Source organism: Fusarium oxysporum, chromosome III (assembly GCF_013085055.1).
Source record: "Fusarium oxysporum Fo47 chromosome III, complete sequence".
In the NCBI taxonomy this organism is placed as follows: domain Eukaryota; kingdom Fungi; phylum Ascomycota; class Sordariomycetes; order Hypocreales; family Nectriaceae; genus Fusarium; species Fusarium oxysporum.
Genome location: NC_072842.1, coordinates 1,118,361 through 1,130,656, shown reverse-complemented (window position 1 = coordinate 1,130,656; position 12,296 = coordinate 1,118,361). Strand labels below are relative to the sequence as shown.

Below are 12,296 nucleotides of genomic sequence, written 5' to 3'. Positions count from 1 at the left end.
CCGTGGCCAAGATGATGATTGGTCGGGTCGTGGTGATCAATCTCACTCGGACTCGCTTCTCGCACTTTTGCTTTTAGCGTGTGTGGATCTACCACTATCTTTATCTTTGGGTCCTGATGTGATAGGCTGATTTGCCCCGTTGATCCTCCTTGCTTCTGACAGGGAATTATCATGATCTGTTTGATGCTGTTTCAGCTGTAAGCGTCAGAGGACATCATTACGAAAAGATACTGAATGAGGACATATTAATTGACTTTTCTGTAGTGTAGTCCTAAGGATCTTGATTATTGTTGTGTAAGCCAATATGCAAATTCCGTATGTTCTTGCAGACCTTGATAGACGTCAAAGGTACCGGTAATACCATCCAGAGCGTGGATCTACATGCGGCTTTGTTAATGCTGACACTGCCCCGTTTTTGAGGCTGATGCTATGCTATCCCATCCACTAAAGATGTCCATGATCCTGCGTCTTATTGGTCTCAATGATCGACATTCGCGTGCCCTCGCGCTAAAAGAGCGAGAGCGACAGCAAGCCTACCGCTACCGCTACCTTGTGCTTAGCAGATGAGCCTCCTTGTGTTAGTGCCAGACTAGCAAATGCACTGCATTCGTTGCCTTGTCTTGCTATTCCGTGTCTGCAGTTTGAAGATCCGAGTCCGACATTATCGCTGTCGTAGCCATTCTCACATATCAAATCTGCATGTTTCTGCAGCTCTCATCATGTCTATATCAATGCCCCATCCTCCCCTCCAAGAACATTCTTTTCTCACCATCATTCACACATCAGCATCTACATTCCTACAACCTTATCTACTGTCACCCACAAAGCCTATCAAACAACACATAAGCTTACCTTTATCCGGTCGAGAACAAATACAATACACCACTCGCTTCTCCTTTACTATCCCGACTTACACGCTGGTATCGACTTACAACGCAATACACATCAACCAACAATATGCCTTACAATTACACCATCAGGCCCGAAGATGCCTTCGGCTCCGATTCGCCCTGTAACTTGGATACTTGCCCTGTTGAGTGGAGTATCTACAGCTACCGACCTTCTCTTGCTGCCAACATTGTCTTCGTCGTTCTCTTCAGTCTCATTGGTCTTGTCCACGCATATCTTGGCTTCCGATGGAAGAGTTGGGGTTTCATGACTGGTATGCTTCTTGGCTGCATCTCTGAGATTGTTGGCTATGTCGGTCGTATCATGATGTGGTACAACCCCTTCTCCTTCAACGCTTTCATGATCCAGATTGGTAAGTCTCAATTCTTTTTATTCAACCTAACAATCACAATCTGACAGTTTGTTTCAGTCTGCCTCACGATCGCTCCCGTCTTCTATACCGCTTCCATCTATGTCACCCTCTCCAAGACAATCAACTTCTTCGGCCCCGAGCTCTCTCGCTTCAAGCCCGCATTGTTCTACTGGGTCTTCATCCCCTTCGATATCGTCTGCCTCATCCTCCAGGCTGCTGGTGGTGCCATGTCTACCGAGTCTGATAGCAACGTTGGTGTTGATGTCTCTATGGCCGGTCTTGTCCTCCAGGTTGTCGTCCTGGTCGTCTTCATCGCCGCCTTCTCTGATTACATGATTCGATACTGGCGATCTGGTCATGCCAAGGCTTTCGGCTGGCGTGAGACTGCCTTCTTCGCTGGTCTCTCTACTGCCATCATCCTTGTCCTCACTCGATGCATCTATCGTGTTGCTGAGCTCCGTGAGGGTTATGATGGTGATCTGATCAAGCACGAGGTCCCCTTCATCATCCTTGAGGGCATCGTCATCGTTCTTGCTGCTGTGGCTCTCTGCTTCGGTCACCCTGGTCTTGTCTTCAACAAGCCTCAAGTCACCACTTCTGTCTCTCAGGTTGAGAAGGGTGTTGTTTCCGGCTCTGAAAGCAACAACTAAGCGTTCAGTCACTCGTATCTCAAAAATCTGGGGCTTCTGGTCCAGGACCTTTGAAGATGTTTTCTTTTGTTAAGCGGATAGCGATGTGGTTGTCACTTTGATTTTGATTCCCCCTTGTTTGCGTTTGGGCTTGATAGAATTGGGATATTGGATACCTTGTAGCTCTGGCGATATGAGGACTTGCTATCGAGCTTTAGATGAGTTGTTGAACGATTTCAGAATGTGATAGATGGACTGCATATGCCATATGATTAGAAAATTTGGAATAGAAATACCTTGAACAATCTTTTGTTTTCCATCCGTCCGCAACCCAGGAAATGAATGAGAGCAGCGCTATGTCTCATTCCTTCTCGCTGATATATCTTGATTGGCTGACTGAAAGTGCAACTTCTGGTGAATTGTCAACCAATTGGCTTTGATGCCACGAGCCAGGATAGCGAATGACAATGGTACATGTTGGACACACAGCGCAGCCTGCATTGAGATTGACCAATGACGGTGGGCTACAGTTACCTATCAGGCTGAGCAGGCTTACACATTTTCTTATATATCTTGAATAAGAACATCAAATCTAGTATCATGACAATGACTTTGATATCTTCGTGCTTCATTCAGTTCCGCGATAGGAAGCTTGCTATGGATGATAAGATAAGCCCCACTACTAACGGCATCAGGTGCGGATTGAATGCAGATGACGACCAACCAAACCAAACACCACATGACCCAACCTAACCCATGTACAAAGGACGTCGTTGATCTCTCAACTTATTTAACTTTGCCTTAATTAGTCACCGCTTTCTCGACTCTTTCACCATCTCTTCAACAGATGCTCGCTCTCTTTCGCGTCTCTTCACGTCGAGCATCGCCTTTCAGAACCTCAATTGATACTACCCCGCGTCTATTCCCAGCTTCATTCTCGACTTCTTCGTCCATCATGGCACCTCCTCAAGAAGCTCTCGACTTTGTTGAGTTCGTCAATGAGTCGCCAACCCGTTGGTCACCTCAATTCCACCATAACCCTAATACCTGCTAACACACTACAGCTTATCATGCCGTTCAGTCTGCCTCGGCTCGCTTCGAAAAGGCCGGTTTCAAGCTTATCCGTGAGCGCGACTCTTGGGCTTCGACCCTCCGACCTGGCGGTAAATACTACCTCACCCGCAATGCTTCGACTATCGTAGCCTTCACCATCGGTCGAAAGTGGCGCCCTGGAAACCCTGTCGCCATCATTGGAGCCCATACCGACTCTCCCTGCCTTCGACTGAAGCCCGTATCCAAGAAGACCAATGTCGGCTACCTCCAGATCGGCGTTGAGACATATGGTGGTGGTATCTGGACCTCGTGGTTCGATCGCGACTTGAGTATTGCCGGCCGTGTTCTGGTCAAGGAGGGCGACAACTTTGTTTCAAAGCTCATCAAGGTCGACAAGCCCTTGATCAGAATCCCAACTCTCGCCATTCACCTTCACCGACAGACCAACTTCGACCCCAACAAGGAGACCGAGCTTTTCCCCATTGCAGGACTTGTTGCAGCTGAGCTGAACAAGGGAACAAAGGATGAGAAGCCCGAGGAGAAGAAGGATGACAATGAGGAGGATGAGGAGTTCAGGCCTCTGAAGGTCATGACTGAGAGACACCACCCTCAGGTCCTTGACGTTATTGCAGCTGAGGCAGGAGTCGAGGTTTCTGCGATTATAGACTTTGAGCTGATTCTCTACGATACTCAAAAGTCATGCATTGGTGGCCTTAACGACGAGTTTATCTTTTCTCCTCGTCTCGATAACCTTGGCATGACATACTGCTCTGTAGAGGGACTTATTGAGTCCGTCAAGGATGAGTCCTCGCTTGAGGAAGATAGCACCATCCGGTTGACCGTGTGCTTTGATCACGAAGAGATTGGCTCGACCTCGGCACAGGGTGCCAACTCCAACCTGCTGCCATCGGTCATCCGCCGTCTGTCTGTTCTTCCTGGAAAGGACACTGCCAGTGAAGGTAGCTATGAGGCTGTTCACCACGATAACGAGGAGGCTACAGCATACGAGCAGACTCTATCACGATCTTTCCTCGTATCTGCTGATATGGCCCACTCTGTGCATCCCAACTATGCTGGCAAATACGAGTCTTCGCATCAGCCAGCCATGAACGGCGGAACTGTTATCAAGATCAACGCCAACCAGCGATACGCTACCAACTCCCCAGGAATAGTGCTCCTTCAGGAGTGTGCTCGTACAGCTGGCGTTCCTCTTCAGCTCTTTGTCGTCCGCAACGATTCGCCCTGCGGTAGCACCATCGGACCCGGCCTCGCTGCCGCTCTTGGTATGAGGACTCTGGACCTCGGTAATCCGCAGCTCAGCATGCACAGCATTCGTGAGACGGGAGGTACTGCCGATGTCGCTTACGGTATTAAGCTGTTCAAGGGATTCTTTGAGAACTATGGATCCCTGGAGCCCAAAATTCTCATCGATTAAGCATTAGAAGTGGAGCATCATATGACGTCGGGTGTCATTGGAGTTGGGTGTAGAAGCGAGGAGTGGATGAATGAATGAATACAGGGCAGCATTACAGCCAAGAGTTGGACGTAGTCTCACTTGTATATATCTTGTTAGATGAATGAGCAATGTCACTTTATCATTAAAACTGGGTTCAGGTATGTCCTTGTGAATGAACATATCCAGACATTGCAACCCCAGTCCGTGCAATGCAACTCCTCTCTAACGCCTTTGGATATCTCTGATGAATCTTATCCAGATGAGAACACACTTATGTCTCATTACCGCCCATGATCGTTAAATCAAATAATGCTTTCCAAGCAAATGCCTTTCCATCGTACATATCTCGCTTCACATGCCCGCCATGCCCCGCTCATAAAAGTAAGAAAGCCATCAAGAACTCCCCAACACCATCCCATCTTCTCCCCCTTTTTTATATATTTTTTATATCCCGATATCTCATCAACTTTGCTCCTCGTCTTCCTCCTCCATGATCTCTGTCTGCTGTGAATCTATCGAGTCTCTTCGCGATCTTGTCTCTGTCTCTTCCTCTTGGTTGGACACGCTGGCGGACTCGGGGCTTTGTACGCGGACGACGCGTGGTGACTCGCGGGGTAATGGTCGTTGTTGTAGTTCGGAGAGGGGCACGGTTGTTTGGCCTGTGCGGACTTTGTAGTTTGCGAGGGATAGACGGAGACGAAGTGTTTCTGCTCTCTGTAGGATATTAGCATACATATATATATGTAAGTGGGGAGGGTGTAAATAACTGACTTGTCTTATTTGTTGGCGTGTAAGTGTTGTAGTCTGCTGTGTGGGTTGTACCGTTGTAGGAGCCGCAGCCGCATCATGTTCGGTTGCAGCAGTAGCCCATGAATTATCGTTGGCAGATGTGTCGAAGACAGAGCTAGCATCAGGACTGGCACTCCTCTCAGACGCGTCCTATACAATCAATGTTAGTTATAAGTTCATTTCCCATATTGATATCTTGTAAGTAATAGAGCATACCTCATCACGTCCCAGACACGCCTTCTTAGCAGCAGGCGCGCTGCCCTCAATATCAAGCAACCTCTTCCTCCCCTCGATAGCCATCTTTACAGGACTATGACCCAATGCAGGCTTGAATAAGTTCTTTGGTGCAGCAAGCGCGTTAGAATCCAAGGGAGCGAGGGCGCGTCGCTTCGTAGGTGATGATGTAGAGGATGATGTAGCTGATTGCTCCATTGCAAGCTGAAGCACTCTTTATGTATGCACGAGAGAGAGGGGGAAGTGAAAGTATAAACAAAATAGAGCTTAAAGTTTGTATGCTTTAATCGCGTGTCGAGGCGTGTTAGTGGGAGGACGTTGAGATGGGAAATGGTAAAGTAGAGTAAAGCAGAGTGGTGGTTTTGTTAAAGGGACGCGGACGATAAGATAAGGCGGGGTGGCTTTTTTGGATTGGAGAAAACGGAAAATGGTCAAGTTACTAAGGATGGAGGATGGTTTGGTGTGAATGGCGTCGTTCCTGGTCAACGAAACACGACAACAATAAATATTATGCAAGGAGATCAACACTTTGAAACAGACTATTGTTCTTCAATTCTTAATATTCAATTATTGATGTCGATGTCTCGTTCTCCCTCAACACTACTGACACTCACTGATATCTCATCCCCCCACTGGCAACAACCCCCAGAAGGCGTAACATTAAATTGATCGTCTAATTGACCTCACCTGTCACGTCCGTAACCCTAACCCAGCCTCTTACGCCCAACACGGTCGCGCTTTATATCCCTGTCTCAAATCTCAGCCAACCTCGCTCATATTTACTCATTTCCTGAAACGGTCTAGCTGAGCTGACATAATCTTCCCCAGCCGTCAACACTGCAGATTCGCGTGCCGTGTCGGAGGGTCCATCGTTCTATTCCAAGGGCAGCCTAGCGTTTGTGCCTCCGGACACGGGAGGCGCGTGCCTTGTGGGGCATGATTCCCGTTGCGGCCCGGATGCAGGAACGGGTGTTGGCCGGACCTTAAGTCAATCTTGACCAACATAACACGGGCGAATACATGTGCGTATAGCACCTAGAAGGCAACTGTCAAGTAGCAAAATGCTGGGTATCATTTGCTCAGAGTTCATGTCTATGAATCTCATAAGCCCTAGCCACTAATTCCGACTTTGCAAAAAAGAAGCATCTGGTAGCTTCAACGAGAAAAACTAAGACAACCACAACGCGCTTCGAATAACATCATAAATCAAAGCATCATGCATTACAAACAAAGCCTCCTGCCAGTCAAACTCCTGTGTATCCTCTGCCAAATCACACCCTGCCTTTCGTCCTTGGTCCAGAACAAAGCGCCCTCCATCATGTTTTTAGCCCCGTCCACCTTTTACTGCCGTCACCTGGCTTCGATCCGCATCCCTGAAGTGTTATCCAAACAAAATGCAATTAGCAAAAACTACCACGGGTCGTGGTGACAAAACAAAAACAAAACATATCATGTGTGGGGTATCTCCCGGGCCTGGAAGCCTTAATTACCGGCCGATTTGTGGTGGCTAGGTAATCAATCCGTCTGTTGTATAATGCCGTTCAACGGCTGCGATTATTATGAGGTTGCCATATAGTAGTGTTGGCTAGTGTCGAATTGGAAAGGTTTCGAAAAGTCCATCTTCACATCATCCCAGTCCGGTTCTTGCAACGATGGCGGGTCGAACAACGCTGCGGGATCAATGCCCATTACACCACTCGCGTCCAAAGTGTTGGTCATGTTCAGAAGCAGATCGGTATCCATGTTATGCCAGTCCATATTAACGTCAATGGCTGCACCTTCTGGGAGATCGCTGTTGGGCTCGCTGCTGCCAGTATCCTTGACCGAGTCAGGTGTGTCTCTGGGCGTCAAATAGCTAAGAGCGTTGAGGTCATAGTAGGGGTTATCGTAAAATCCGTACCCGCGCTCGACTCCGAGGTTGTTCACCAGCATCTCCGTGTCGATAGTCGCATTGGCCCAAGGATCAACTGCAGTCGATTCAGCCGCCTTGATATCCGCCATCTTGGGAGTTGTACCAGCTTTGAGGCCGGTCTTGTCTTGGGGTTTGCCCATGCTGCTGGCCGATCGCTTCATACCGGCATCGGTAATAGACACAGGTGTTGCCGCCATAGTGACAGGTGTCTGGCCTTGCTTGGAGTTGGTCAAACTCATTGCAGCAGCTTCAGTGCCTGGTTCCCGCTTGATTGTGCCATCGGGCTCGAGTCCAAGGGCCAAGGCCAGGTTCTCCTGAGCAAATTTGAGAGGATCTTCTCGAGGCTTCGTGTGCTCCTCGTAGACATGTTGTTGAAGAGCTTGCTCAGTGCTATAACCAGTGGTTGAAAACTCGCACTCGGGTTCCTTGCAGAGAAAGACTGGCTTAGGTGGCAACTGTGTTTCGGACGTCCTTCGGAGCTCAGGGGATCCTTTCTTGCTAATTTTAGGCGAAGGCGTAGCGCCCTGGGGTGTCTGTCCAGTCTTTTGCTTCTTGCGTGCTGTCGGCAGCTGCAGGTTGAGCTCCTTTGACGGTGCGACATAAGTTGGGTTGCCATGAGGAGGCAACTGGAAGGGGGGCCGAGCGCTTGTAGGAGCTTCTGGGGCCCGTGAGCCCTTATTGCCTCCCTTGGGAGTAGTATTCTGAGGTTGAGAGTTCCGGCGACCGTTCTCGGCGTTGGCAGGAGCTGCTTGTCCTCCCGGAGGTTGCGTCGGCTGATCAGGTTGAGGTTGAGGTTGCTGCTGTTGAGAAAATGGCTGTTGTGGTTGGGCAGCCTGGGCATTCTGATTGTGGGGTGTGGCTTGTCTGTTAGGATTATTCAGGCCTCTGGCATACACGCTCGCCGCGAGATCCTTCGCCATGCTCTCCAGCATATTTCGAGCCTGATCGATTTCCACAGCTCGCATCGTGAACACGCTTTTAGGCACAGACATCTTCTCGCCATCAGAGAACTGCTTGAGGATCCTCCATCGCTGTTTTGGGTTAGTGCATGCCATCCATGATACAACTAGACGTAGACTTACAGTTCGGAAGAACATCTTTGCTCTTTGGTCATCACGCGTGAGACCATACCATCTGCTCAAACCACGGCCAATCTTGCTCATATCAACCACAATTTTCTTGAGCTTGTCAGCTGTCTCCTGGTATTCCTGCTGTGACATCGGAATCTCAGGATCGTTCTCTCGCACAGATTGCCGTTGCTCTTCTTGTCCTAGTGCCTTTAGACGCGCCAGTATCTCGTTTCCACCTTGAGGAGGCATCTGGCCTGCCTTGTTCATCTGTGCCCTCATCATCGCTTCGTATTTGGCTCGCTGCTCTGGTGTGAGCGCTGCAATTTGCTGAGGAGTCAACATTCTTGGGCCTTGGGCCTGCTGTGGCTGGTTGGGCTGTGACGCTGGTCTCGCGGGTGCTGCCTTTGCAGTTTCGGGTACGTCGATGGTATCGTCGTTGCTCGGGCGCTTGAGGTTCTTCGGGGCGGATGCTGGCGATGGGTTCGGAGGCTGTGCTCGGTTGTTGGCAGGCTGAGGGCGAGCATTTCGTGCTTGCTCTGGAGTCACGCTTGGTTGTTTCTGAGCCGCTTGTTGAGCAGCATTAGTCGGTCCCATGTTGTTGGCTCCTGGCATGTTCTGGGTTTGCGGTGCTTGGTTTGGCTGGGGTGGTTGTTGAAGCTGCATTTGTGTCGGGGGAACACCCATCTGGTTCTGCATACCTGGCTGGCCTTGACTTGGATTGCGAGTTTGCACAACATGAGCCTGGGATTGTTGGTTTCGCATTTGCAGCGCCTGCTGGTTCGCCCAGGAACTCCTCTTCATCTGGAGAATCGCATTGCGCAATTGTTCTTCGGACGCTTGAGCGAACTGAGGTCGATTCCGAAGTGTCGCTATTTCGTGCGGAGAAACCTGCAGGATGTGTGCTGGTATGTTGAGAGGCATCTGTGGTCGTCCTGCTTGTAGGGGATTGGGTCCAGGTCCACCTGGCGCTTGCATGCCAGGGTTGGCATTGTTTTGTCCTGGCTGCTGCGGTTGTTGCTGTTGAGGTGAAAGCTGCTGTCCTGGCTGGCCCGGTTGCTGCTGTTGCATGATACTAGCGCGTCGCTGAAGGGCGAGTTGGAACTGCCTTTGCTGAACGGCTGCCAGTTGCGTCCGTAGTTGCTGAGGAATGTTGTTTTGCTGAAGCCAGATCTTGAGCTGTCCCCATTTCTTGACCTCTGGGGGAAGCTGAGCCTGGAGCTGGGTGAGGACTTGAGGAGGTAATTCCATAGAGTCCATCATAGCCAGCTGCTGGTTCGGGGCCAGCCGAGGCATCTGCATTTGCTGCGGGTTGCCATTCATAGGCACTCCATTTTGCGGCTGCTGCATGTTGACTGACATTTGTCCAGCACCGTTAGGGTTCATCTGGTTCATCTGGCTTGGAGGTCGGTTCGCCATTTGCCCTGGAGGAAGCTGTCCACCATTATTTAGGCCCATTTGCTCATTGCGCTTTGACTGCCAACGCTGCATTACCTCATTCAACTTATCCGGAGTCAGACCGCTCACAATCTGACGTTGCTCTTGCGGTAGACTTGCCAGCATGTTCTGGAAAGTCTGGTTGTTAGGCCGCTGTGCTCCTTGGTTGAACCGCTGGTCCCCGAACTGAACACCGCCTTGTCCAGCAGCCTGATTCATGTTGCCAGGCCGAGAAACAGGTGTGTTAAGGGTGTTCATTGCAGGACTTTGGGAAGGCTGCATGTTGGCTGCCATTCCTGCCTGATTTTGCATCTGCTTCATCTGCTGTGCCTGCAGTTGTGCCTGTGACTGCTGCGAGACTTGGTTCATCTTCATTTGCTGAAGATTCATGTTCTGCTGAGGCTGTTGCGGCGGTCGCTGGCCTTGATTGGGGCCTTGCTGGTTGGGTGCGTTCTGGCCCATCGGTTGGGGCGTCGCGTTTCGATTCGGTCCGGCGCTGGCAGGTACTACCATCTGACCGGCTTGCTGAGCCATCAAACCATTCATCTGCTGTTTCTCAATGCTATCCATGTTGGGTGCGAAAGAGTTATAATCGTTATTGCCTTGATTGCCATTCATCATGCCATGCTGCTGCTGCCCTTGTTGAGGGATCTGAGCCTGTTGCTGGCGAAGACCTTGCTGACTTGCCTGCTGCTGCATCATGGGTGCTTGATTGTTGTTGGGATTCTGTGCCATCCCTTGCGGCTGTTGGCCCTGTTGAATTCTGGCCATATTCGCTTTAAGAACTTGGAAGGCCTGGTTCTGATAAAACCACATCAAAGGATCTTTGCCCTGTGCAGTGAGTTCGTTCATCTGCGTGGGGGTTATCCTTTGAGAAAGTTGCATTCGGGTGTTTTGTTTCTGCTGATCCGAGGCAGTGTTAAACATCTTTTGTGCAAGCTCGCTAACCTTAACTCTGTCTTGTTGCGAAAGCCGTGCCATGTCAGATGGGAATGAAGTTTGTTGAGGTCGGTTCTGTCCTCCAGCCATACCTACCATCTGCTGGCCTGGGCCCATCCCACGACCAGCTTGGTTCGGCATGCCCATGTTCATTCCGGCATTCATCGGTAATTGTTGTTGTGCTTGGTTCATCTGGCCACCTTGCATCGGGTGCTGCATAGACTGGAAGCCTTGCTGAGGGCCTTGGCCCATGCCGCGTCCCATCTGCATGTTCATCATCGCTTGGGCTTGTGCTTGTGCCTGCGCTTGAGCGCTGACATTGATACTATTCTGGAGTGTGGGTTCATTGGCCTGGCGTCTCTTAAAGAATTCCATGATCTTATTACCCATCTCCTGATCGTAAGCTTCCTGTGATGGTTGTCAGCAGCGTGTCGGAAGGAGGGAGTTTAGGGTTCAGAAAACAGAAAATTAAAAGTTCGTACCTTTGTAGCAGATTTGTGAAATGCTTCACGCTCAAAGTTACAGCCCCATTCAGCCCCTTTCATGTAGTCCCCTCCGTTCATGGCCAGAGAAATGTTGGTTATCCTTTGACAAGTCAGTAAGGTTCGTGACAGAGTTTAAGTAGAGCCATACAAGTTCATGGTCTTACCCATGCGATCAGAGATGGCTACATTGGCTTGCCAACATATGCCAGTGAATGGCTGTGTATGTTGGACAAGATTTTGGTACACTATCTGCTGCAGCTGATTGGGGGTCGGCTTGCGCATCGGTTGCTGCATCATCTGCCCGGCCCCAGCCATGTGCTGCATATTGGCCGCCATGGCCGCTTTCAAGTTGAGGGAACAAGACCCAGGCTAGCAAGCAGTAGATATCTCGACTGATAGTTTCGTCGTTTGAGAAGTAACTGGGCCAAGGTGAGGTAGCGAAAGTAAAAGTTGAGATAGATCACGAGATCAAAAATGTACAAAAGTATGTCGGGCAAGGCGGTGCAAAAGTATTGGCGGGGGGTTCCGTTTGGACAGTGGTTGACGAACGAGGCGGAGGTTGCGTCAAAGGAGCCTACGAAAACACAAGGCGATCCATAAAAAGGCGGTCGTTTGTGCAACAAGGCAGTTGTTCACCCTTGAAATTGGCCAAAATGAAATATGTTACGCGTGTCGAAAATGTGTTCGAGTATCGGGTTGTCGTCGAATGTTGCCGTATATTCAGTGCCAAAGCCGGGTCGAATTTGTGACGTCGCGAAGCGTTAGTTGGCGACGGCAGAACTACTCTCGTCAAGTATTAAGGGAATTTATCTTTCGCACAGGGCGGAAAGGCGGTGGAAGACTGCCAGGCGAGGCGTGATTCAGTCAACCTTTTATCGTCGAGACTGGCGGATTTGGAGGTTAATAGGTAGCGGATCGACTCGCGGTATTCGAGATGGTGATGGGCTATGGGTGAAGCGTCTAGAAAATGCAAAGTAACCAAATAAAGTCGAATAAGAAAAAGAAGGATCGCTAAGGTGGATGTGATGGTCGTC

The 12,296-nt window shown here is 50.0% G+C and overlaps 4 protein-coding genes across 4 annotated transcripts; 2 read left to right on the top strand and 2 right to left on the bottom strand.

Annotated features, from left to right (window-relative positions):
* The first annotated feature begins 683 nt into the window (after positions 1–683).
* FOBCDRAFT_156659 (RTA1 like protein-domain-containing protein) lies at positions 684–2,267 on the top strand. The gene is made up of 2 exons (XM_031175615.3): positions 684–1,261; positions 1,319–2,267. The coding sequence occupies exons 1-2, from the start codon at positions 958–960 to the stop codon at positions 1,909–1,911; spliced, it is 897 nt and encodes a 298-aa protein (XP_031046748.2). The 5' UTR covers positions 684–957; the 3' UTR covers positions 1,912–2,267.
* A 578-nt stretch (positions 2,268–2,845) lies between these two features.
* On the top strand, positions 2,846–4,378 carry FOBCDRAFT_130999 (peptidase M18; the record flags this gene model as incomplete). The annotated part of the gene is made up of 2 exons (XM_031175614.2): positions 2,846–2,903; positions 2,955–4,378. 2 exons carry the CDS (start codon positions 2,846–2,848, stop codon positions 4,376–4,378), a joined length of 1,482 nt encoding a protein of 493 aa, XP_031046747.2.
* A 462-nt stretch (positions 4,379–4,840) lies between these two features.
* On the bottom strand, positions 4,841–5,754 carry FOBCDRAFT_289595 (uncharacterized protein). The gene is made up of 3 exons (XM_031175613.3): positions 5,405–5,754; positions 5,171–5,338; positions 4,841–5,113 (listed from the first exon to the last, which is right to left on the bottom strand). Exons 1-3 carry the CDS (start codon positions 5,618–5,620, stop codon positions 4,862–4,864), a joined length of 636 nt encoding a protein of 211 aa, XP_031046746.2. The 5' UTR covers positions 5,621–5,754; the 3' UTR covers positions 4,841–4,861.
* Positions 5,755–6,915: 1,161 nt separating this feature from the next.
* On the bottom strand, positions 6,916–11,828 carry FOBCDRAFT_20041 (uncharacterized protein). Its single transcript, XM_031175612.3, has 4 exons — positions 11,411–11,828; positions 11,260–11,362; positions 8,417–11,185; positions 6,916–8,365 (listed from the first exon to the last, which is right to left on the bottom strand). Exons 1-4 carry the CDS (start codon positions 11,596–11,598, stop codon positions 6,980–6,982), a joined length of 4,446 nt encoding a protein of 1,481 aa, XP_031046745.2. The 5' UTR covers positions 11,599–11,828; the 3' UTR covers positions 6,916–6,979.
* Between the last annotated feature and the right edge of the window lie 468 nt (positions 11,829–12,296).